Below are 27,924 nucleotides of genomic sequence, written 5' to 3' on the forward strand. Positions count from 1 at the left end.
CAACCTGTCACTATTTGAATCTCAATTCTATCATTAAGCCAAATAGCTGAACGTGGCCATTCGGTCCTTTCAAGACTGTTGACTCTGTCTACCCCGCAAGGGATTTAGACGTGACCATATGTATCTATGTATGTATATAAATACATACTTATTATTACGTGTGATCAAGGTGCGTTTGTCTTGGCCGTTAATTTTCACGATTCGCATTGCCTAATATAATTATGCAATCCTACTTGTAGGAGCCATGCCACGTCAGTAGAACCTATCTCAATAATAACTTGAAAGGATGTACCTTCAATATGAGTGAAGTTTTTGAGCAGGGGCTGTGTAGTTCAGAGAAGTTGCTTGATATAACCTAACCCAGGATTGACCATGTTCCACGGCCTACTCCGGGCTCCTCTCCAGAGGTAACGATAAGGATCTAGTTCCACTGAGATTAACGCCAGGAGGAAGAAAATACCTGTTATAAAATATTAAATGATTAAAATAATAAGTATATTTTACAGAACCAAAAGCCTTGCAAAGTTTGAAAGGCCACATTCAGCTGTTTGGTTTAATGATAGAATTGAGTTTCAAATTTACAACAATTTACTCTAATATATAAATACTTTTAAAGGACATGACGTGTTTTTCGTTTATTTTACTCTAACATGATGCTAATCCTGCTGTCAAATTAGTCCGGAAGATTGATGATGCCACTTTTTACGAATTCTCTATTACAAAATTGGTGCCTTTTGTTCCAGAGCTTACGGCGACAGCAAATAATACATATACATTTTAAAATACTCTAACGACACAATAGGAATTGTTGTGTTATATTATTTAACTGTACTTAAATATTATAATCTTACCTGTATGTATATAAAAACAATGTAATTTTAACTTCAATATCTTGGCAAACGACCGGTAACGTATAAATGACGCTTTGCGATTACTTACAACCTTCTTTCAATGTTGGTTTTACGGTACCTTAATGTTATTGGAACTGCTTTTAACGACGCTCGCCTAGTTGTTTACTTTATTTAATATCCCAGCTAATATCATAAATGCGAAAGTAATTTTATTTGTTTGTTTGTTTGCTACCCCTTCACGGGTTATCTCCCGAACCAATCTAGGAAGGGCATACGGTACTTTTCATTCAGGTAAAAATTGAAGTTCCTGAGGGATTTGCGATAAAGCTACCTATATTATTTTGTCTAATGTCTTAGATCTACAGTAACTGCTTCATTATAAATAAATGTTGAAAGTGGCGCTAATAAATCATCTACCGTATAGATGGCGCAAAACTCGTGCAGGCGTAACGGCGGGTAAAAGCTAGTTCTTTCATACTCGTAAATAAACAAATAAATATAGACCCAAACCTTGTTTCAGGGGGGCGCAATCGCGCGAATGGTGTTCAGCGATGGGGGGGCCGCGGCGCATGTCCAGTGCGCTGCTGCTGCCCTTTGCCTTGCTGTCTCTGCCTACTGCGGACGCGGCCAATACCACTTACAGGGTAAGTATGTAGTACTGCTCACTGTAATAACAATGTCTTCCTAAACAAAATTTGGGATTTCCTCTTAGAATCTTTGCTGGGATAACAAACCCGAAGGAAGGAAATATTATATAATGGTTACATAGTTAGTCTATGTAACCATTATATAATATTTCCGTCTTGATAAATGAATAGTTCTGGTCCAGCCTCGCCGTCATCAACCCGCGCTAAATAAAATGGCTAGTATATAACTGGAACTGAGGTCAGGAAGAGGGTGTGAGTAAGGCATGCAGCTGACGGTAAATTCTTTACCGACTTCCTTTACAGCATGTTAACCATTAGAGTATTACACTATGGCAGGCCTTCGAATTGGTGAACTGTTGTTGTAGCCTACCATCAATATACAACACCTTCATTTCTCGATAACTTTCGACAAGTTCGGTCGAGCTCATGACAGCTCTACTTAACTTTTTGAAAATGCAACTAAAAAAATCACTATGTTAAAACAAAAATAGAGCCAAGAAACATAAACACAAAAATCAGTGAAACTAAAAACATTTTCCTCAAAATGTTGTATAAAATTATTAACTCGAAACTACGTGAACTCGAACAAATACGTATCTCAATTTCAAGCCAGGAGCATGTTTATACGAATGCAACTAAGAAAACTTGATAGCATTAATTAATACGTGCTGCTCGCGTGATTGCCTTGTTGTGGGAGTTCACGTTTGGCAAATAACAAGCTGGCAACGCGAGGAAGCTGCTTTCCAAGAATTCGCTAGTTTCACTCTGTATAGTTAGTTATTAGATACTTGTACAGTTAGGATGTAAATTTATTTTGTTTTTATTGATATATATATAATAATATGCAAGTTTTGGACAGTTATGTAATGGTTGTGGAATAAAAAGCATTCAATGTAGATGTAGATGTCTATCATGAGGAAACCTGCATATTTAAACAGCTGTAAGGCTTGTAAAGGTTGCGAAAGTCAGATGAAAGTCGCTTGAGCAAGAGATTGAGATGAAAGAAGCACCCCGGCGTTCATATTACCGGGACTAGTTACGACTAACGCCAGTGGGAGAAGAATAAGAGATTTTTTTCATTTATGTACAAAGCATTCAAAGGTAAAGCTGAAAATCCAATGATGAAAAAGAAAGACCACACAAAAACGCTTAAAAAGCGGTTGTGGCTCGTTTTCGCACGATATTTTGGCAACACCGACTGACGTACCAAATTTTGAATAACAGCAAATTTGTCGCAATCAACTTGCTTCTTTTATGTAGATAACAAAGTTGAACGCCCGTTCCAAAGCTATTTCGAAGAAACTTTCCTATTAAAACTTCTGGTGACTGGACTGGAGAGTCTAATGGAAGTCATTACCCTATGTAGGTAAATTTAATGTTATTGACAAGCTATATTTTGACAACTGAACATGGCCTTTCTGAGTTTGCATTGAGATTGTTGGCGCTGTCTTCTCTGTAAGGGATAAAGACATTTTTATATGTACGTACCTATGTATATTTTAGTGCTGCACTCTAGTAATAACATACTTATACCTCGGCTAAACATGTACGAGTACCTTAGTATTAGTATACTAAGGTACTCGTACATGTTTAGGCGATAGTATTATTTAGTAATAATACTTAAATTTAAAGTCGTTTCAGTTGCTTTAGATAAACAGTAAAAAAGACCGAATACTTTTTTACTTTTTTATTACTTTTTTAATAATTACTATCAATATTTACTTGAAGTAAAGTTGTGGCGAATAAACTCTAGAGCTTTGCAATATTCGAGATAGAGATACATATAACTCGATGTTGCTATTATTTTTATACCTACGTCTACGTACATTTATAGTATTATGATCAATTAATTTTTTTCTGCACCAAAAGAAAAGAATATAAATCCAAAATCATGATAACAAACGCATCATTAAAATATTTTTTTAAGTAAATTAAACTTTAATATAACATGCCCGCTCTAGCACGAACCATTTACTTACATGATAAAATAGAAAAGTTAAAACATACTTTAATCAGAGATGGTAAAAAAACAGTTCCAGAAAATTCAACACTAATTTATTCGAAGTGAAACGTATCGTTACTGAAAATGTAATTAACTCGAGTGTAATTAGCATAATGGTGCAGAATATAGCACATAATTAATGAACCTCGTTATTCAAGCTGAAAACGTGTAAATAAACTTAAAATATCTGTACTGCATAAAACGTACTGTATTATGTGCACGCGCCCCTCTGAATAGATGAGTATTCGTGTTTGCATACACATCAATCTTTGTGGCATATCGTTGTTCAGCTATTATTTAATTAATTACTTACTTTTTTAAATTACTTAAAACGATTACTTAATATTTAACGTCTGATACTTTATAAGCTTTATATAATAATTATGTTTGTTCAAATGGTATCTTACAACTTAATTTCGAGGAAAATAGGTATCTTCAACTGAAATTGTGCTAACACGTTCGGTTAATATGACAATAGGATAAGTAAAAGTGAGCATTACTTAGGTGCTGCTATCACTGGTGACTGTTAAAGCTTGTATCCAAAAATTAAATCTTGTTGAAATTTATTACTTGTGACTTTTTCAAATAAAACTAAATTTTATCTGCTTTGTACGGGATTATCTTTTCTATGGATGTTGTAAAAGGCGATTAAGAGAAAAAGAGATTTTGTTGGTCTACCCCGCAAGAGTTTTAGACGTGATTGTACCAAACTATTTATGTATGTACATAATTGGCTTGCTCAAATGAGTTCGCTACTGAATAAAGGATACTCGTATCTGAATGATTGTTAGAGACTTGTACGAGAATATGAGTACAGGCTTACTTTGTTAAAAGTCTGAAAAACCATGATGTGACTAGTAGAAATTATGAATAAAAATAAGCTACATACAATCAGGGCAGAACAAAATTATGCTAAGTGATCAATATATTCCTGATAAAAAGTGTATTCCAACGAAACTACATGTTAGACAAAACGGAACCATACGTAGGTACAAACCTTGCGCGAGTTCTGGGCAACATCTGTTTAATATTTCTCAGGCAATTTGTTTTCGTTGACAAATTGTGCTTTCGAGATCCACTTCATGAGCAATTCGAAACGTCGCTACGAATATATATTTATTTTCCGTGATGTTTTTGCTCCATTATATCATCGGGGTGTACCTACGTCATGTATAAAAAAATAACAAAACAACAAGTAAATAAAACGCAAATGCAAATCACACAATAAAATTTAATCTATCATGTTAGTTTATGGAATTATAAGGTATGATGAATGATACTATATTTTTGACCTCACCCCGTTATAGCTAATAACAGATGAGAGATTTTTATTTTGCGTGACAATACAACCTCGATTTTGGTGTAAATAGATACTTAGACTTGTTACCATGATTTTATAGAAAATTCTCATAGGAGCAAAATTCCGTACAAAAATCGGAATAAAACATTTTCTATCACGACCAGATCGCAAGAACATTGCCATTTAGCTTAGGAGGGTGAGAATCCCCAAATAATTCACATTCAATTTCAATATCCATTGGAAGTATCAAAGATTAAGTTAGGAGATACTTCACTGACCTACTTTCAACACCTTATTGAATTGAGTGTATCCGAAACATGATCAATCGAGATCAATTCTAAGCTTTCTCATTCATGTTTTGACATTAAACCTCATATGGTTATTGTAAGACGAAAAAGCTCTTTTAAATGAAATATGTAGAATGTTACAAGTACTATTCTAGAATTAAATCTAATTTATATAAAAAGTTTTTTTTTAACAATATGGATAAACAAAGTACGTTCTAGTTATTTTTTTAACAATATGAAAAAACATAATGAATTACTTATATAAACAATCCCAGTGGCAAAAATAAAATAAACAAGCTTTCAGAGACGAAATCCGAAACTTTTAAGGTTACACAAAACCACTCCGGTTTGTATAGAATCTTCAATTTCGCAAAGTGAAGATAGGGATCCGTGTATATTGGGAACAAAATGCAGAGGCAAAAGGAGACAATAGCAAACCTCCTTTATTTTGTGCTATTTCTAGCTCTTAAATAAAAGAAAATAGGTAATGATTTAGATAGACATAGCGTTAGTTGCCGAATCGGTAGGTAAGGTTAAAATGCGTAGTGCGCATTAAGTCCATCTCGGCCATGTACCAATGACTCTTTTCTAAGTTGTGAACATTAGTTTGAGTGCTAATATGGTTTATTAATTTAATGTTTATTTACTAGCTGTTGCCCGCGACTTCGCCCGCGTTAATTTCGAGTTGAATCTTGATCATACAGTTAGATACAGTAACAAAAAGAAATCTCTATCCATTTCAGTCAAAAATACTAAATGTACAGACAAAATATTTTTACTGTTTTATTATATGTATAGATTTGTTCTCATAAATTCCTTTATTATAATTTGACTTCCTCAAAATACATCTTTTAACGTCTTACATCGTACCACACTATTCTATATCTTAATTTTTCTTGATATTGCCAATATTTTGATAATTAATCATAACAATTTCAATAAATAGTTTCCTTAGTTACTGCCTTAGTCACAAAGTCACAAGACGAAATCAAGGAGAAAGAAGAAGTCGCCTTTAGTCACCTGCTGTGGCATTAAAATTTTCATCGTCTATTTAAAGTTTATTATCATATCAAAATTTCGCATCGTTCTGAATATTTTATTAAATTATACATAGGAATGTTTTGAATAATCTCATTCATAGCATAACCCGAGCACTAACAAGATGCAAACAATCGTTTACGTGTTTTCTGCACTCTAGAGAAAATAAGATTGCTTTTTCTCAGCTACTAAAACTAGGTATATTTACATAATAATAGGCGATGAATTATGCATGAAAGACTGCTCCAGTCAGCGGTTGCAGGTGGGGTATTGCATATTATTTGAATTTTACTGTTAAGATACTTACTCTTACGTAGAATGAGTATAAATGAAAGATAGCTTTAAAACAATATTTAAACTTACATACATACATATAATCACGTCTTTATTCCTTACGGGGTAGACAGTCTCATAAAGACTGTAAGGCCACGTTCAGCTGTATGGCTTAAAGATGGAATTGAAATTTAAATAGTGAAAGTTTGCTAGCCAATTGCCTAAAAGAAGAATTCCAAGTTTACTAGTCTATCTCTAAGTCATCTTTTATGACCTCAATGGAAAGGAGATAGAGTGATCCTATTTTAACAGCCGAAAACCACACTCTATCATCTAAACTTTTACTGACATACGAGTAGTTAATGCATAACATAACTCAAATACAATTACCAAGTTATCACATATTGATATTGATGGGTTGAACGCCTGAAAGCTTGCTTGTAATTACCTATAAAAAAAATGAAACCGAGTAGAAAAACGACTGTTTAAATAGAGTATTCTTGAATTTATTTACACTTGAGTTAAACATATTTAACTATCACAAATATAAAAGTATATTTGTTTGTTCTGCTCTTCACGTCCAGCCGGACCAATGAAATAAAGATATTGTACAAAGATAGTTGACAGACCGAAGATAGATGTTATTTTATTTGAAAGAAAATAAAACTTAAATGTATCAGCTCTCTTATTACTATAACTAGAGAGCACCCGCGGCTCCACCCGCCTAATAAAGAATAGGTACGAGTATATGAACAAAGTTTAGGGTTGTGAAGAAACAAATATTTGTGCTCGTACTTTTAACAAAATAATGAGCATAGGAGCATAGGAGTACCTACTAAAACATATTATTGTTCACCAGAATCCATTTCGTAAACTCATTCTGCCTTGTACACTTATGTACTTAAAGGGTTATACATACAGCGATCCTAAATAAACCTAGGATCACTGTTTAACACACAAAAGCATATTAACTGAGCCATCATAGAGTAATAAAGGCTGTCAACATACATACATACATATTACGGCTATATCCCTTATCAGATAAGGGATAAAGACGTAGTCATTAGCTAAAATCATGTAAGCAAATGCTAAGTTAGGATATTATGAAATTATCGGGGAAGCAAAAAGGCTTGAGCAATAGTTATTCTTCTTTCCCCGGGCTTTACTCCCGGTTACATCCTCAGTTCTTATGAAAACATCCCCACGACTTTGGAGAGGAGCCCGGGGTACGCCTTTGACCATGGATCCTGGATTCGATGAATCATTGTCTTACACGAAGAGACTCCCATCTGACCTCAGCAACCCTTATATGGGAATCTTACCAACACCACGACCATGACCACACGTGATTACACATGATACACGTGGCTCTTATACCTACCTAATAATTGTTCTCAATGTTCACAAAACTAATTGGTATATCAAATCATAACACAATTACTCTAGTTAATTAATTAGACAAGTAATGAACTAAGTAGGTACTTATATTAGTTATAGATAGCGATATAGGCAGCCGTGTGACCCAGTTCTCACCACAAAACCTGCCAGCTTCACAACTGATTTCAGATTGTATTAAAATAGTATTGTTAAGATGTCATTACATTGTGCCTTTGTTACCCAGAATTTGAGAAAGTACAACTCCAGCCTCCATCCATTTAGTTCCCGTGACTTTCACAAGACCACTATCGCTTTCTTGTCCATGTCAGTAGAGGGAGTAAGCACTAACACCTGTAACAACCCTGTGAAGGTTGCGAAAGACAGGCGGGAGTAGCTTCATCCAAAAACCTGACTTACCCAATCCAGGACTTACGAAGAAAGAACTTCGGTAAAGGCGTACAGACTCGTCACCAGAGAGTATATTTCCTAGTATACCTCATTAGGTATTAATTAACCAGTCTAGTCATAACCAGTCTGGTCATTACCAGACTGGTTAATTTCAAAGTAAGTTTCTCTATAAAAAAGTTATTAAACCGAGTAGTAAATAATAGTTATTTCGGATACGATACATTTATATTTTGTTCGTTGGATTATAATGCCTCTGCTCTGGTAAGTCTACGAAAAATTCATATTAAAAATATATCTAGTACTGGGCATGCACGTGTCGTGCCACGCTTATAGTCCCCTATTTATAGTTGCCCATCACAATAGAAAAACGTTTAATGTAAACGGCATAGCAGCAACCTTTAATCGTATTTGTTATGTTTTTAATACTGAGTTCAGTTTACTTTAAATACTTAGGTCGACCGTTATCGTTGTGTTAGTTCTAGGTGAAAGGTGCCAAGATTTTTAACAATCAATAATGTGCTTAATTTATAATCATAAAGGTATCAATTAGTAACTTCATTGAATCCTACTAATATTAAAAATGCGAAAGTTTGCGAGTATGTCAGAATGTCAGTATGGATGTTTGTTATTCTTTCACGCAAGAATTACGTTGAAATTTGATATGTAGGTAGGTGAAAAAAATTTACATATAGGCTACTTTTTATCCCGGAGTCCCCGCAGGAATGATTCCACGCGGACGAAGTCGCGGGCGGCCTCTAGTTTATGCAAAAGTGAATCAAGTACTAAGACTCTAAAAAGATAAGTTCAAAGTTGGATATGGGTGGAACTAATAAGCTTTTCTCGCAGACTCTCAATCCTTAAGTGAAGTCGTTCTTATATAATTTCTTTTAAAATTCGTTTAAGAACCGCGTAACATGATCTTAAAGTACACAATATATAGAGGTACCGCTGAACAATATTGTTCTCCTTATTCAACTGATAGCGTCATAAAGTACAGTCAACAGCGTAGCAAACTAGAACATAAACCCTAAAGTCGTGGCATTATTTTGAATATAACGATGCATAATGTAGATTGCTTTGTACATCGTGTAATGTTACTTTAGAAGAAACATGTATTCATTTCCCTGTCGTAAGAGGCGAATCAGGAAATAAGAATGTTAGGTTCTCCTATAAATAGAGTCACCATAGATTTCAGAATAAGTAAAATTAACTAAGCAAATAAACAGTTATTAAATAAACAGGTAGAAGGGGAAGTTTTAGAAGGCCTAGAAAAACTAACCTTGATCAAAACACGTCCTGAGAAGATTGCCCTAACATGAAGAGAATTATGAATAGGATTGATGAAGCGAAAGGAGTATGCAGGGATCGTTGCAAGTGGAAAAATGTAGTCAATGCCTAAGTCACTTTACGATTTGGCCCACTGTACACACGGCTGCTTAGTAAGCCTACTCACTGGTTTGCCTCGGGCCCGAGAGATTTGTGAAGAAGTTTAAAGACCAGCATTTACGTGTAGTTGTTTATGAAAATCTGCCCTCTGGCCTGACCTTTGCAGGAAGAAATAAAAAATCATAGAACGATGTTCTTCACACTCTTTATTAAAATTGTAACTGCACTATATAGTTTCGTTTTCAGATGTTATTTGTAAACTATACATATTTCAAGAGGAAAATTGTATTTATGGAAGATCCCTATATAAAACTGTAGGCAAAAACTAGTCAAACATAAATAAACATAGGGCCGTGAGCGGTTAGATAGCTCAGCGGCCACTCGATCAAGCGAAGAGTCCGAGTGGTCAGCACATATTTAGCTCGACGATGCGAAGGCCCTTCTGACTCAAAGCCCTTGAAAGCTAGACGGGTTTACAATATAAGCCGCTTGATATCTTTATAAATTGTATTATTGCTCAAGCCATTTTGTGTAACATATTTTATGGCAGACAGTAGAAGCAAAGGTTTATAAAGAAGCTTTCGGTGTTTAGTTTTATTATTTGCAATATATACTTGAATATATTATGTATTTGCAAAAAAAAATTGATGCAGAAAAAAGTGGATCCATTTTATTTTTTGGAAATCATTCGGCATGATTAAATTATGTATTGTGCGGTAATGTTGTACTGAAAAAGCTTATCTTGATTGCTTACGAGCTCAAAAATGAATTCCGATCCCAAAATTTTCCCCGAATCTTTGATAATAGAACTCTGTTTTCGTGTTTAATTAACGCGAATATTACATTACACATCGTTCCATTTCATCTGACACGCCTCATTTAATAGGATAGCACTTGCTTATAATAACATTCTCTAAGAGCTCAATCCTGGATTAAGGGGGTCAGTGGAGAGCCTATTATCAGATACAGGGAAGATAATGCCTGCGTCACAAAATAATAAGAGTATGTAACAAGTGTCTTGTTTTAAATAAAGAAGAAAGTTCACTTTTTATTTTATAAATTAAGAGCGACCCTCCCCGACTTCGCACGGGTAGCATTTATAATAATAAACCTTCCTCGAAAAAACCCTGAAACAGGAAAAAAATCTGTCCATAACTTTCCAAAATTAGCGCATACATAGACAGAGAAAATGGAAGACTTTATAGATAGTGTACTGATAGTGTAGATAATCGCACATACCTATCGCATTAAATGCACAATGGTCAAAAATGCAATGTAATAAGTTTCACACTATTATCTTTCAATATCAGTTTGGTCCAAAGGTTCGACTGGCAGAGAATGCCTTGTGGCATTAAGTCCACCTGTTGTACATTTAACGTGCATATAAAGTTTAAAAAAATATTATCTATTACCCATTATAAAGAGATAAGAATTCATAAATAGTAGAATGTCTTACATTTAGCTATGAACTTTTACTTTATTAAGTACTTGCATATAAGAACAATACATCTCACTAAAGGACAAAGAAATTCGTTATAAACATCTGTTATCTCTTCAATTTGTGCTCACGTTGAGACGAAGTATTCCCCCACAATAACCATGGGAATTCTCCGAGCATTTCAATTATGAAGCTGTTGTCACGGGGCTGTTTGTGTTCCATTTGCACAGTAATTCCTGGGCTTTGACTACTGTACTGTTATTCGAAGAAGCGTTACATGCAATGTTTGTACACGCTCCATCGTCCTTTTCGGAGTTTCCAATCAATATATGTTTGTTTTACTAAGTCGTGTTCACACTTTGGTGATGGTTTAATTCTCGGTGACCTACTATCGAAGACAAAGCCTCACTAACAATACTATGTCTCCTGGGTATACCTACCAATGCAATATATTTTAAATTGACTAAATTTCAACCAAATCGGCGAGTTAACATTAAGAATGTCAAAAAACGAATATGTAACGTTTTTATGTGAGGGCACGAATCCCTAAAAGTTTGTGGACAATATACGCCCTACACAAGAAGACCTTCATTTGAATGAACAAGACATGACGCTATAAACACGCAAAGGGAAAGCAGCATTATTCAAAATAGGGAAATGTAGAGTTTGGAAAGGAAATGAACTACCGTAAACTAACTGCCGTGTGGTTCCCGGCACAAACATAAAAAAGAAAAGGATTGACTCGTAAATAAGGGAAACTTAGGATTCTTCATTTATGCGATTGGCTTGCAACCTGTCACTATTTGAATTTCAATTCTATCATTAAGCCAAACTGCTGAACGTGGCCTTTCAGTTTTTCAAGACTGTTGGCTCTGTCTGCCCCGCAAGGCCGTAGACTGATTGACCGTGACTATATGCATGTATGTATGAAATACAAGAAGATGCTACTTACTTAATATCTACAAAAAGTTTTTATTTTTTTTTCAGACATTATTTAGTCTAGTCTAAGATGGATTACCATATTCATCTTTATTTGTAACCATGATCCAATCTGGTCTGATTTCCTTGTTAGGGTCACAAAGGTCGGACATCAGTAACTCTACTGTAGTCACCTGACCTTACAACCCTTGGGCCTTGGCAAAGGCAAAGGACTGTGGGTCCGAGCATGACAAAAAAAGAAGGACATTGATGAATGAAATGAGATTAAAATGTACATATATGTAAAATATTGAACCGAGTCTCGTTCCCGGAAGGTTAGAAATTTTTTATTATCTTCACTTACTAAATCAGTTCATATATACCTAAGATTTATTAACATATTTTTTCTTTTAACTATAAATATAATATGTATCCACACAAATAATACATTACATTTAACCTTATAGTAATTTATGTATTTACGATTTAATATGTTGTTTTTAAAAACGAAATGCAAAACGTGAAATTAAGAAAAAAACAATTAACTTATGATAGTTGTCGCTTTTACCTTTACCTAGTCTATCTTTTTTTTATGGAAGGGATTATCTACCTAAAAATGACATTTTTCTCGATAAACAAACATACACATAGTAGAACATGGACATTGACATGGCTTTGATACACAAAGGAAAAGCTAAAACTTTGTGAAAATCCGTTAAAAACACATACTAGCATACATACCTACATTCTGCGTGTGACCGACACTCAGCTATTACATCGCTTATAAATTCTGGCGGTCAAACTGTCCGTTGCCTTAATTAGAGGACCCGCTGTTACAAATAGCATCTGCTGTTGACATCACACCCACAAAATATTGAGTACACAGAAAAATAAACACAAAACAGGTCAAGCAGGCACTTGACCGCAAAAATTCTGACAAATGTTTTCATGGCTTCTAAAAGAAACAGGTGTGAAAGGTACAGGAAAGTGTGCACACATATCAAATCTTATGGGGTAGACAGAATGGATAGTCAAAAGACGAGAACTTTTTTGTCTTCTCACTCATGGTGTTAGACTTAGTTAAGTCGTCCGGTCTATCCGACAAGTCCCATTGAGAAGCCCGGAGTTCTGGAGTTTCCGGAGAGAAGTCCGGTGTCGTCTTTGACCACGATAAGTCAGGTTTTTACACAAAGCGAATCATGTCTGATCTCCGCAACCTTTGCAGGTCATGGTTACACATCCAGTTGCCTAAATGTGCAGGATTTCAAGAGATTATTTTGGTAGTCTTATGAGGTAGACAGAGTAGATAGTCAACAGACTACTGAAAAGCAGCGTTAAGTCTACTAAATGAATGATAATACTCTTACAATAAAAGTGAGATTCAAAGGTAAAGTTCTTCTCTCCAAATGGTACCTTGAAATAAGAAATCTATCTAAATAAAGTCGAACCACCTCAAAACGTTTCTATCAACGTAATGCCCTGGCTGAATCAAATTATTACCACAGTCCTTGAAAAAGATATTCACTCCAATTTTTCTGAATTAATTTCACATTAGTCACCTGGTGCTTGACTTTGAGAAATTACTGAAAGCGGGATATTTGTCGAGTTTTGCTGCCTGTGTGTGTATATCATGTGTGTGTGTGTGAATTCTGGGATATTAATGTAACATTTTAGTGAGTCTTATTTTTTTTTCAAACAAGCTTTTACCCACCGCTTCGCCCGCGCCAATTTAGTTCCACAAATAAAATATTACAGGATTTTTCGCAAATCCCACGGAAACTATGGTTTTTACCGGGATAAAAAGTGCCCTATGTCCTTTTCCAAACTCGAAATTATATATACGCAATATTTCAAGAAGACAGGTTAAGTAGATAACGTGTAAAGAGACAACAAATATAATAAACTTTCCATCGTATTGCCCATCCAGATGCCTGCAGCTCCGCCCGTGTAAGTCGAAAACCCCTAATCCACATTAGACAACTATATGTTCAATTAAAATTTCTAGACCCAGCATATTGAGCTGTGCGTTTTCTATCAGTCGTTCACTCCGTAACAGAAGAGTTTTATAAAGGTAGATTCGAGATCGGGAATTAAGAGAAATCCTCTCTTAGTGACCTTTAGAACACATAAGGTATATACCAAATTTCAAATCTCTAGACCCAGCGATATGGTCTGTGCGTTGATATATCAGTTAATAAGTCAGTCAGTGTCCTCTTTATATTTTTAGATATTGTTATTATTTCATAGTATGCATTCAAAACATTTTTAAAATTATTCGATAAAATAAAATTTTCTCTTAGGTACTAGAAATGGATACTTATCTTTGTAGAATCTCTACGCCGGTTCGACTTTCGTAGGCTGATACAATGCTCGTAGCACGTCTACAAAATGTTCTAGTGATAATAGAATAAGCTCTTCACTCGTACTTCCAAGGTTCAATATATACCTATAGCTCATCGATATATAGCCGCGCTGTAGTGAATTTCTCTAGAATTTATTCAACGTTAGTATATAGGTATATACAGTTATATATAAGTATAGTTTTTAGTGTTTCAGTTCTAGGTTTACCAATTTATTGCACATAATAATCTACTACTGTAGGCATTTAAATAAATTGCACGTTATTTCTGAAACGGATAACGAACACGAATGCTGAGCCACAATGTTCGCAATATTTCTGCTCCAAACCTGTCCAAAACATAATATCTGCGATCTGCTATCCTACATTTGCTCGAATATTCCACAGACAAGTTTATTTGAAATACAAATTGAAAATGAACGAAATTTTTTTAAGCGCTTACTTTTATCATCAATAAATTTTGAACGGCTGAAAAGATTTTTATCAAAATACTGAATTCTTATAAACAAATGCATTAATTTACTTTCAAACGGCATTGAGGCATACCTACCTGTTTTTCCTCGGGTACATACGTACTCTTATTAAATATTTTCTTTACTTCTCCTACGTTTCATGTGCAAAATTGAGGTTATTCACATGCTTCCCACCCCCTCAATTAATCACTTTATCCATGTACTAGTCTTTTATTTAAATTAAACAAATCTGAAAACACTACATATGTAAAGACGGCAGTCACATAATAACGTCATACTTGTATCTTTTAATCGTTATTTTAATAATAGTGATTTCTACGTAAAATGTGCCGATGAAAATCTCTAAGCATCAAAGTATTTCTTCTTATATTTATACGTAATACATCTAAGGTCGCGGGAATGCCAGTAAACGTGAATCGGAAATAGCTACCTATTTCTATTCAGTGGAAGCGTCGATGTTTCTAACTTCTTTAAGTTAGTTCTATTTTGTGCTTTTTTTTTTGTTTTATTTACGTGTAACGACGTGTCAGCACTCTTAATAGATGACGTGAAGGAATTAACACTATATCTCAGGTAAAACTGATGATGTAAGCTGGACTAGGCTTTTGATTAGACTGTCGTATTAACAGAGCCACGGTCGTGAAATCGCTCCGCAATTAAATTGAGTACATAGTTTTACACGTTTTATCCATGCAATCAAACTTAGGTACGCTTTAAAACTTTCAAGAATTATATTATCGAGTGGTAACTTTGCCTCGAAATTATTATTACGATAAAATTATTTAAATTTAGCTTCAGGTATAAGATGTTGAAGATAAACTTAGGCTTTGAAGCAGAAAATAAAGGAATACAAATAATAATAGTGTATGATTACAGGACGAACTGGAATCATCATTGCGCCTAGTTCACGCGGTTGCGAGTGGGGCCACGGGTGCGTTGTGCGTCACCCAGCGGTATGGAAGGCTACTGGCTCCACTACATGTGAGCAGGTGGGACTCTGTCCGCGCCAGGGCAGACCTCGCCGCGAACATACTCCATCAGTTAGGATTAGAGAATGCTGGTTAGTACTTTGTTCTTTTTGGGGTCGATTGATTTGTATTTTCTGGACTTATGGCGTTGCTTGTTGCATTTTTTTACTAAGACATCAAAATTTCTATCACAGATTTTCTCACGGCCGTTTCCCAAGGGCTAGTGATGGGGGCGACGATTCCAGAACGTGCTGTTGGGGCAAGGGCCATAGCCTTGCGTGCTGATGGCGTTGTCAACAGCGCTGTGGCCTGGCAGAGGTTTGGGACAGCTGACCCTGTGGTGTCTGCTTCGCCGCCCTTGGAGGAACAGCCTAATCCTGAATACCCTTGGTAAGTTATATCTTATAGGTAATTTCCGCTCGAAACAGATGTGAATGTAGAGATATTTTCCAGCAGACTTATTCACGAATTATGACAATGACAAATCTTATTTCCCATCGCTCTAACAGTTAACCAAAATGTAAAGAGTGAGAATATAAAATAAAGGTATGCTTTGAAAACGATCTTTAATTATGTACTGCGCGGAGGTAGCCGTTATTAAAAGTTTCCAACGGAATATTTTGTAAGTTACAAACTAATACTAATTAACACTTTGAAGATACTAGAAATTTGAAACAAAATTCTATAATTAAAAAACAGTATACTCTTTCTGCACAGATTTTAAAGGCAATTAAATTAAGGGAAAGCTTTATGAACTTGGGTTTCTCCCCCTTGGCATATCAACCGGTACCTAACTATTAATCTTAACCTTTTGAACGTGGTTCGAATATTTTCCAAGACTACTGGCATTGTCCAAGCCGATTAAAGAATAAAGACGTGAATATACTTATGTAAAAAAATGTTTTTCGTTCATGATTCTAGGTACGAATCAGTTCACAACAGCAAAACACTTCGATCTACAAAGTTCATGCCTCCAAGCCCTGGGGCCACCATGGAGGGGTGGTGGACATACCCTTATTACAACTGCGAAGCGAAACGCTGGTTGCTGTCATATACTGTGCCCGTTGCTACAATCCGAGGGTAATTTACCATATTTATAACTATGGGAACGTTACTTTGTAACAGCATTGATCCTCAAAGGAAACAGCTGTGATTTATTGATAAGATTTAAAAAAAAGAAGGAAGAAAAGCATCGGTTAAATAAAGCTGATATAAGTCGTGTCCCAAGCTTAAGCTTTCCATTCTCTTCATCAATGAAAACCGAATTACCTACGGAGTTTTAGCATACCTATAATTCTGGCAAGGTATCCTAAGTAAATTACCTATCTTATTATTCATTTTACGAAATCTCTGAGGTTATTATAGAAGATAGATGATGGAAAGATAAGGAATATGCCTTAACGTTAGGGAATTGCTCCGGTGATCAGCACTTGCTCCTCAAGTACTAAGAAAATCGACCTTTTTCTTGATTATACGGCTTTTATAATGCTTTTTAACCCTCCATATACCTAATGTCTGATTAAAATCTGAAAGTTTCACTGTAAATTCAACATTATGTCTTCGTGAAATAAGCTTTAAATTTGCGTTTCAGGTTAAAAGGCATCGTTTCGCTGGATATAGACATATCTAGTTTAGAGATCAACCAGTGCGAAGTTATCGCTGATGAAGAAAATGATAACCAAATATATTCTTTCCACGGCACCCATAAGTGCCCTAATGAGACCACTTACGTGAGTAATTAGATCTTATCACAACTAGAAGTATCTTGATTGATTCTTTCTTAATGATATAGGTAACTAATTATTGTCTATGCTCCGGGGCTTTGCTCCCTAAGGAATTTACAGCTTATGCTAAGTACTTCTTCCTCTTGGCTATAGTCCCGATTACCTACATCCACAGCACTCTGTCTAGGAGCTCGGAGTACGCCCTAATAATCGATCGCTGAAAAAATAATTTTTCACTTTCATTTCAGTGTGAATACAAACCGAATAGAGAAGTAACTGTACGACATTCGGGATGGGCCCGTGGACTGTACATTTGCAGATGTCGCCCAGGATATTACTCTATAAATCATCCAGAGGGATTTAACGGGTCTTTAGTAGAAGGTATGGTTGTTGTTCTAAGTTAGTTTAGTCGTGCATTCAGCTGTGTATTGTGGCCCAAATAGCTTGACACAGGTACTTAGCTAACTAAACTGTATTTAATGTACCTATTTTATAGGTACAATCAACCGACAGATCAAATTATCCTACATAGAACTCTATAACGCCGTTATAGAGAGTAGATTGTTAAGCTGTTGACTATGCAAAGTAATAGATAGTAATTGTACCTAAGCAAATAGGTCTATAATTATATAAGATCGACTAAAACCACTACGAAAAATTACCAATACGTAATGTAGAACAGATAATTATGTATGTACCTATGAATCAGTCAAGAGAAAGCTCTTCACATTATCTTTGCTTGGGTACTTCCAAAAACAATTCGTTAATGTTTGACAGTGACAGACAAGATTTTGGTTTATTTATGATTTCGAACGTAAGTGATTTTTCTTGAATGTAGTGGAAATAACAAAAAAGATCACTTGTATGTATAAAAATTGCGAAAAAAAAAAACTCGAACTGCGAAGAAAAATTAAAACAAAACAATAATTATTTTAATTACTGATTTTAGAAAAGCATGACTTTTACCAAGTCAATAAAATTTCCTTAAATATTTTTATTGACTTGGTAACACTAAGTTTGTTTGTAAACAAAGAAAACTTTTGTGTAAAAGAAACAGAATCTTCGATAAATATTACAATTTGTCTGTAATTTTTCAGTTGCGTATCAAGAATATCAAGAAAACCGATTAGATAACTGGAGCGAACCGTACGAGTGTTTAAAATGCCAACCTGGTTGCGAAACATGCCGCGGTCCAGAGCCCTGCCTGGCAACTTACAACTGGCCTTTTCGGTAGGCACATTTTAAGGATTTTAAGTTTGTTTGAAGGCCTGTTCGGCGCAGTGGTATTGTACCGGGTTTGATCATCTTTAAAAACAATTTTAATCTGTTCTTTCAGTTATTTAGGTACATGACAAAGATCACAAAAGTAATGTGCTAACTTTGGGAACAAATGATTTATTAAATCAGTTTAATAGTTAGTGTTTGAGCTTATTAAGACACATTCAGACACCTGTGGAAGGTAACCCTAACTGATGGTTAAAGTGACCTGAAATAAGTAAAGTATTTTGGATCAACTCATACCCTGAGCAGCATTGCAATACAGTAGAATTTAGGTAGACTATGAATTCTGCTAAGAGTACACATTTAACAAGAAACATGACTTAAAGTTTAAACATCTGTGTGAGTTTAAATGATTGTAGGACAGTTTGTTATGCCATATCTATGCAATATTGCAATAATAAATAATGATAACTTAATTTTTGTTAAACATTTCAGGATATCCCTCCTAGTAATATCAGTGAGTTGTGCTGTGATGACGGTTCTACTAGCCATCTACACAAGACACCATCGGCGAGTGAAGGTGTTCCGGGTAGCGAGCCCGGTCTTCCTGTCCATTACGTTACTGGGATGTGCTATTATGTATATGGAGGTAAATATCCAACCGTACAAGTTTTTATAAAATGTCAAAATGTGATGAAATTTAAAAAATGGAATTAACTTAATTTAAAGAAAATTATGACACATAGAAAAATTATACATTATATATTTAACGGCCTCTGTGGCTCAGCGGTACTACGCTTGTCTGTGACACCGGAGGTCCCGGGTTCGAATCCCGGTCAGGGCATGATGAGAAAAGAACTTTTTCTGATTGTCTTGGGTCTTGGATGTTTATCTATATAAGTATTTATTATAAAATATAGTATCGTTGAGTTAGTATCTCGTAACACAAGTTTAGAACTTACTTCGAGGCTAACTCAATCAGTGTAATTTGTCCCGTATATATTTATTTATTTAAAAAAAAAAAAAAAAAAAAAAAAAAAAAAAAAAATACATATACATAGTCACGTCTATATCCCTCACGGGGTAGACAAAGCCAACAATCTGAAAAGACTGATAGGCTACATTCAGCTGTTTGGCTTAATGATAAAATTGAGAATCAAATAGTGTCAGGTTGCTAGCCCATTGCCTACAAGAACAATCCCAAGTTTAAATTCCTATCCCTTCGTCGCCTTTTACGACATCATACACATAGGTGGTATTTTCCTTAATTTAGTGTAGTTGTTCTTACTACCAGAAATAAAAATACAATTCAACCAGAACAAATTGATAATTTAACTCTTTTTTTCTTTCAGATGGCAGCTATATTCCCAGTGTTGGATAGATATTCATGTATAGCGACAAAATGGACTCGACACATGGGATTTTGTATCACGTACACTGCCTTGCTCATGAAAACATGGAGGTATTTGCAGTCATTATAAATTTAACACCTTCTCTAAGTCATCCTCTATATCAGTGTAACCCTTCATTAAATAAATTCTTCAAATGTTAACTTAAAATTTATTTATTTATGCTCTATTGTTTAATACAATCTGTACAGCACAATAAGCATTAAACTTAGTATTTCTCCAAAAACAAAAAGTATTGGCATAACTTTAAAGGTCCCATTTTTGCAATTCCCCCCTTTTCAATTTAAAATTCATACACTTCTTGCCCAAAATCGTAGAGAGATTTTTATTGTTCCACTTGTTTTGATCCCTTTTTGGTATTATTTCAACATTCTACCATCTAGCTTAACATGACCATAGATGCTTTTGATTATTCACTCATTCTTCCCCATGAGGGATAAAGAAAGACGTAAAATTTGTATGCATTCGTGTTGCAGGGTATCCCTTACATACCGAGTGAAGTCTGCCCATAAGTTGAAGTTGACCGACAAACAATTATTACAATGGATGGCGCCGATTCTTCTCATCATGCTGGTCTACTTGGGGACGTGGACGCTGTCCGCGCCGCCCGATGCTGAAGTTGTAAGTTGACATACCCTCTTCATTATAGAAATTGGAATAATATTAGGCAATAAAAAAGTTATATTATATGCAATTTTTTATACTTGAAAGTCTTACCTGTACATTCAACTGGATGCGGAACCATGATTTAATAGATATGGGTTTGGCTTTCCCTGCAAAGGTTGCGGAGTTCAGATAGGCGTCGCTTTGCGTAAAAACTTGACTTACCCAATCAAGGATCCACGGTCAAGGATGTACCCCCGGCTCCACTCCTTCACGACTCTGTGGCGCAACGGCAGTGCGCTTGTCTGACTCAATAGGTGTCGGATTCGTATCTCGGTCATGGCATGATAAGAAACGAATCTTTTCTGATTGGCCTGGCTCCTGGATGTTTATCATAACACAAATTTAAAACTTACTTCGATGTGTGTGATAAAAATAAAGTAGTGATAATGTAACCGAGACTATAGTCTGAAGGAAGAAGACTTGAATCTTCAAGTGTAATGTGTCTTTATTACTTATTACTTTACGGGATAATTTAAAACCTTTGTATGTCCATCCTCATATTCTGATATTTTTAAGATTCAGGTGATAATGAAATTTCCCTCAAAATGTTTTTAATTGTAATTTTCAGATCAAAGACAATAAAGGATTGAAATTCAAGCAATGCACGTATAACTGGTGGGATCATAGTTTAGCTATAGGTAAGTTTCAATTTATTTATAAGTAAATATTTAATTATCACGTGGCAGGTTATTCTGTGAAAAATCGTAGGAATTTGTGAGAAATCAAAATATAATAATAATAAGTTTTTAATTATTTTCAGGTGAAATTCTTTTTCTACTATGGGGCGTGAGAGTGTGCTATCGGGTTAGACACGCCGAGAGTCTGTACAACGAGGCGCGGCTCATATCCATAGCTATTTACAACATCTTCACCGTCAACTCTATGATGATCGCTTTCCAGTGAGTTATTTGTAGGATATTGACAAAATTTTCCATTTTTTTTAAGCTTCAACAGCAAAAAACACGATGTCTATTGGGTCGTTTAATATTATACTAATCAATATCTCATGCTATATTTATCTCGTTTCAGTTTACTCATCCTGCCACAAGCCGGGCCGGACATAAAATATCTTTTAGGATTTATTAGAACACAGCTGTCAACATCCACCACAGTGTTATTGGTATTCTTACCTAAGGTATGTTTTTACAGTTTACTTCAGTGTACTTCATATAGAAAAACGCTTTGAATTGAACTTACACGCAAAAGCTAGTATTCAGTAGGAACGGTATTGTAAAGAAGTTTACGTACTTAATGTTAGATTCTTACTCCATTGTAAAATGACGGTCATATTTTCCGTGTATCTTCTTTTGACAGACGTGATAATATGTTTGTTATATACTTTTATTTGGTCAACCAGGTGCTACGCGTAGTTCGCGGTACGGGAGATACGTGGGACAGCCGAGCTCGAGCCCGAGGCGTTCCCGCCTCGTCTTCCCTCAACGGCATCGGGTTAGTGCCTGACGAACCTCCCGACCTCTATCAGGAGAACGAGGAACTAAAGGTGACAATTTTGAATTACATTTATTTTTAGAAAAATGACAGTCTCTATGTTGCGTGTCTATGGTGCTGGAGATACGTGGGGCAGTTGAGTTCAAACCCGAGGAATTCTCGCTTCGTCTTATAAACGGCATCGGATTAGTGCCTGACCTCTATCAAGTGAACGAGGAACTAAACTTTAACTTTTTCTGATTGGCTTGGGTCTTGGATGTTTATCTATATAAGTATTTATTATAAAATATAGCATCGTTGGGTTAGTATCTCGTAACACAAGTCTCGAACTTACTTCGAGGCTAACTCAATCTGTGTAATTTGTCATGTATAAAAAAAAAAAATTTGAAACTCATATTCAGGTGGTTTCAAACGAAAAATGACAGACGCTATAATGTGTGAACTGACTATGGTAAAGACCTCTATCAAGAGAACGAGGAACTAAAAAACTAAGAAAGTATGTACTAAGTAATTTAACAAGTAGCTTTTCTATTTAAGTGGTTCTGATGAAATTCTGATATTAGGTGATGTACTATAATAATTTTGCATAGTTTATGGTACCTACTAGGAAAATGTGGAAAAATACCGTAACACACTAGTGATTAACAAAGTTTTGAATAAACAAAAATAATATATATTTTTTTATAATTCCAGGAGGAAGTGCAAAAGCTAGCAGCTCAAATAGAATTCATGAAGATAGTACAAATGGAGATGCACAACAGACATTTGAGGCCCCGCGTCGGCAGTTATTTCACGGCTAATGCCAGCGCCAACGCTAAACAGAGTCCGATGCATCCTAACACTGTCAACATTACACAGGTAATTACATTATTGTCAGGCACTAAAATAATCTGAAAGTGAATATAAATTTAATACGAATGTAGGTACCTAATAAAAATGCAAGTAATAATGATGCTGCGCAGGTCAGATGGGAGTCACTTCGAGTAAAAATCTAACTTACTCAGTCATGTGTCATTGTAGCTTTCGAATGGATGAACCAATAGGCTATTTTACACCATGTAAAAAAAAATATAAAAATGCACGTATCTTATAGATTTTGTAAAAAATAAAAGAAAAACATCGATCATTATTCATAAAAGTGCAATATGGATTTTATAATTCAATTTAAAAAATCCTCTTTTTTAATCTGTTCTTCAAAAGTCGAAAACGCTATCCGCCATGTTGGGTACTGACGTGACGTCATACTTTTAGTAAACAAATATCGAATCGAAAACATATTGATGATGTCAGGCTCTGTTTATTTTGAAATTTTAAAATTTCTATCACGTTTTTGGGTTTTTACTCTTTAATAATTTAATAGAATCATGGAAGACGGTTTTGTGAAAGCAGACAATATAAATCTACTGAGGATTAATACGTTGATGGTGGCGAAATTTTTTGCGTCCAATCCCGATTTCTGTTCTGCTGAGTTAAGATTTTTCTGGTGTTTTTATACTTGTATTCTTGCATTCAGGAACAAGACACCAACAATATGTATTGTAATTCATTATTACAAAAATCTTTTTACTTTAGTCTTACGTAGAGCCGTATTGTTTACTAAAAGTATGACGTCACGAGTCAAAACAGCATGGCGGATGGCGTTTTCGCGCGAAAATACAAAATCATAAATAATAAATCGTTTTTAGAGCACTTTTCGGCTTCAAAAAATTTTAATAAAAATTCTATAGGTATAACACAGTCTCAGGATTGATTTAAAACAGTTTTCAAAAAAGAGTGTAATAGCCTATTCAAATTTGAGTGAAAGTTGTATTAATCAGTAAGGTTCTCAACTAAAAATGTTTGATGAAAATCGGTCTAAGATTCGATTTCTAATGTATTTTATCACAACTCCATCTCAAGTGTATCAAATGAAAGGGCTTGAGTAGTAGGTACTTAATTTAAATTAAAAAAAAAAATCACCTTATTCTATGTACTATTCCCAATTCATAGAATTAGTTGTTTTTTTTTTTAATTATTTAAATGTATTGTGATTTGTTTCCAGTCAATGGACAGCACGGAGTGGGCGGGCCCCGTGTGACTGGTGGCGCTGAGCGACGGCGGCTGGGCGTGGCCGGGCGCGCGGCCCGCCGGCGCGCGCGTGCGCAGGCGGCCCGACGCGCGCGCGCCCGCCTTCGTGTGACATTATATATTTACAAATAAAGATATGTTGTATCATTTAGTTCAACGTTCGTTTCTAAAACGCTAGTGATGAAGAAGCGGAGGAGTAAACTGGCTGCAGTTTTGTTATAACGAGTAGAACTGTGAGCTTGCATGTGACGCGTGGTCGTGCTTTATAAATAAAAATATATTTATTTTTAGAATACCTTATTCGAGGTTCGCTTTTAACTAGTGACGGTTAGCGACAGCGAGGAGGCGTGTGTCAGCGCCAGGCCATTATGTTAGTTGGCGTAGTGAAACTCAATAGTTAGAAACTTGAAGCAGGATGTGCGCCCGTTTTCGTGTGACCATACGAAGACTCGCCCATACGTTTTAATATTTTCAAATAAGATGTCAGTACAATGTAGCTTTTTGAGAGAAAGTGAAAAAAATAAAGAAACAACACTATGTTAGCTAACATGCAACTATAAGTACCTACTTGATTTTTTGGATGCCATAAAATTGAAAATTACTCATGAAAAAAAAAAATAATTTAATTTATCAGGATTTTTTAAACACTAGTTAAATTAAAGAAGAAATATAAAGCCAGTGAATTTTTTTTATGCCACCATAACTTGGTTTGCAATGCCCCTTTGTGTGGAATTTTGATATTTTATAAATTTGTATAGGAACTTTTGTCTCCCATGTGGTAGTCATTCTGTAGATTTGGTTGGTTTAACGTCGGCATGCAAAGAAAATAAATATATAAGACTAGATAATATGTAGTTATTGACTTCATCAAAGTCGTACTTATGTAGGTATAATTTCGAAATGTAAGCTGTGAGATGAGGGGATTCTTAAACTGTTGTTTACAGGAATTTTATTTGTAAGTATCTACCTATGTAGTTATTTTTTTATAGTTGGTAATGTATTTAAAAATATCTATTTAACATGAAAAAAGTTAAATCGCTATTAGATGAGTCCCAAAGAGTCCCAATTTTTTCAATAGAAATATAGTCGGGGCTGTGAGAGGAATTCAATCGACAATTGCAAAGTTAATACATTCAAGCAACAAATAATAACACCATGTTTCATATCAATTATTAACTTTAAAAATTAAATCACTGGTTTTAAAAATCGAATTCATAAAAAGAATATTTAAACTCCATTAAATTTTAACGTAATTAATGAACTTATTGCTAATAGCATTCTTTGTAAGTAATGATAAACATCAAGACAATCCACACATTATTGGTCCACAAGCTGTTGATCGCGCATTAAATCTCTAATATTTAACTTTTTATTTAATTCTAGTGTCTAAACTCTATTATTGCAAAGTTTCATGAAAATTCCGTTCCATAGTTCTTGCGTGAAAGAGACACAAACACATAAACATCGTTACAAACTTTTGGTATTTAATTATTCAAGTAGTATTTAATTTGGCAGACTCGACGCTTGTTAGCATTCTGTGATAGAAACAGCAGATAAAATCTTAACATTCATGAATACTTATAAAAAAATTATATCTTAAATGTGATGTGTAAGATAGGTAAGCGGAATCAGGTATGTTCCTTTCTAACTATTTAGCGGGAGCTATGTCCAGCCCTCACCGCCACAAAAAAGATTTTACAACACAGGTGGACAAAGATTTGATACATTACTTCACTAAACGAAATTACATGAAAGATAAAGAACAATCGGCACGACTCTATTTTATTAAATGATTATATTCCAATTTTGTCTATTTATTTATGTAAATACATGTTTTTTATAATTTTTAAGTCTATGTACATTTTACTAGACTGAAAAGTCGCTTAGTCAATCAAATACTTGTATCTACTTTGTAAATAGGTAATGTATACTTTTGCTTTGAGTTTAATTTTTGTGGTGTTGTAGTTATATAGCATAGATATAAAAAAAATTATTGTTGAATTGATGCTCTGTATGTGTTTAGGGCTGACAATAAGAAAAAACAAAAAAGTTATTTTAATAAGCCTCCGGAAATCAAATAAACAATCAATGAAAAGTAAACAAACATTAATTAACAATTTGTTGACTAATCAAAATTATTTCATAAAATGTTTTAGTCTAGTTATTTATTGTATACTATAGGTACATAGAATAAATAAAATGATTTGTAAATATGATGAAAATTCATCGTAAAGCATAAATTCTAAAGTGATGTACATAAATTAGTGATTATTTATTTTATTTTATTTATCGTCTGTGATAATGTATATTCGTCATTATTAAATGTTATTATATAAAAGCTTTATATTGAGATATGTCATTTGGATGAAAGACGCTTACACGCTGTGCACATAGCACAAAAATTATCTTTGCTAGATTTTTGTTGATTTATGAATGTGGATGGAGCAAAAAAATTTAGAACAATTGTAAGTGGAAAGATCTACCTTGTATTGCCTATCACTCCGTGAAAGAGGCGTAATTTGTAGGTAGTAGTGAATGTCAAAATAGTATCTGCAATTCAGACTTTCTTGAGCAGCCTCATAACCTATCCCTGGGTGGTATACTGTGGCTCAGCAATCCGAAGTGATCTTTGTTTGATGACGTCATTTCTTGTTGTCTTCCACTGATGAATCTGAAGTCTTACAGAATACTCTAACGATACCCATCGGCCACTTGGTTAACCCATGTTTGCTTTTCATGGCAACATTTCTTCTTCACAATTATTTTTTTATTTTTACATTTAATATTTACGGAGTACAATTTTTTGCCTGTTAGATACATACTTTATGTATCTAACAGGCAAAAAATTGCCAAAAAATTGCTTGTACTCCTTGCTCACATGTTACAAAACATTTTAATCGTCCTGCTAGCTTTTGTCCCAGATTCAATAAAAAGTTGCTTTGCCTAGCGTTTAGAAAGAAATTCATTCATCCAAAATTTCGCTTTCATTTGCAAATGGTAAGTACCGTTGGGGGCAAAAACTAATTACTTTTTCATATACTTATTTATATCGATCGTGATTAGTTATATCTGCTCTTGCCCAGCTGGATTTCGAATAAATATTATTATTGACTGAACAGAGTAATCTCATAACATACTTATATTTAAAAAAAACGATAACAATAAATTAAAAAAAAACTTTTTTTATGCTTAGTAACCAATTTTAATTTTACATTTTTATGTTTCTGCTAATGAAAGCGATTCGTTTGTTAATGAAGTGAAACTAAGTTATATAAAAATGTATCCTTGTAAAGTCGCTTGTAACATTTTCACAAGACAGTTATTATTATAATAAGAAAGTGTAGCGTATCTGTTTGTACTAGTTTTACCAATTTAGGTTTATAGGCTTTGTGTAAGCTTTGCTCCCATTTAAGGGGTTGGTGAATCTCATCAAATTTAGGATAAAAACCTTTCTTTCTCTCTCTTAATAATTTGAAAACATTTTCTCCTGTATCAAAATTAGTTTAAATAAAGTATAAGGTTTTAAAAATTTAATTTTTCTCTTAACTTTTTTAACATCTATTAGATACTAAAGTATTAAAATAAAAAGATTAAAATATCTCGGTCACCTATTCCGAGGGAAAACAGCTGACCCGATTTTATTGAAATTTTGTATGAACAGAA

The 27,924-nt window shown here is 34.5% G+C and overlaps 1 protein-coding gene across 1 annotated transcript; it reads left to right on the forward strand.

Annotated features, from left to right (window-relative positions):
- Positions 1-1,371: 1,371 nt before the first annotated feature.
- Positions 1,372-27,795, forward strand: LOC106143370 (probable G-protein coupled receptor CG31760). The gene is made up of 16 exons (XM_013345431.2): positions 1,372-1,495; positions 15,634-15,817; positions 15,920-16,115; positions 16,647-16,805; positions 17,317-17,455; positions 17,698-17,830; positions 18,547-18,679; positions 19,166-19,319; positions 20,023-20,132; positions 20,556-20,700; positions 21,314-21,383; positions 21,506-21,644; positions 21,775-21,880; positions 22,103-22,246; positions 22,888-23,052; positions 24,236-27,795. The coding sequence occupies exons 1-16, from the start codon at positions 1,403-1,405 to the stop codon at positions 24,269-24,271; spliced, it is 2,106 nt and encodes a 701-aa protein (XP_013200885.1). The 5' UTR covers positions 1,372-1,402; the 3' UTR covers positions 24,272-27,795.
- Positions 27,796-27,924: the final 129 nt, after the last annotated feature.

The sequence above is a fragment of the Amyelois transitella genome, chromosome 17 (assembly GCF_032362555.1).
Source record: "Amyelois transitella isolate CPQ chromosome 17, ilAmyTran1.1, whole genome shotgun sequence".
Classification (NCBI taxonomy): domain Eukaryota; kingdom Metazoa; phylum Arthropoda; class Insecta; order Lepidoptera; family Pyralidae; genus Amyelois; species Amyelois transitella.

Coding starts and splice junctions, on each gene's coding strand:
- LOC106143370 (XM_013345431.2), top strand. CDS start 1,403: ATGGGGGGGCCGCGGCGCATGTCCAGTGCGCTGCTGCTGCCCTTTGCC. Junction 17,456..17,697: donor GCCCTAATGAGACCACTTAC/GTGAGTAATTAG, acceptor CTTTCATTTCAG/TGTGAATACAAACCGAATAG. Junction 21,881..22,102: donor TATTGGTATTCTTACCTAAG/GTATGTTTTTAC, acceptor TTGGTCAACCAG/GTGCTACGCGTAGTTCGCGG.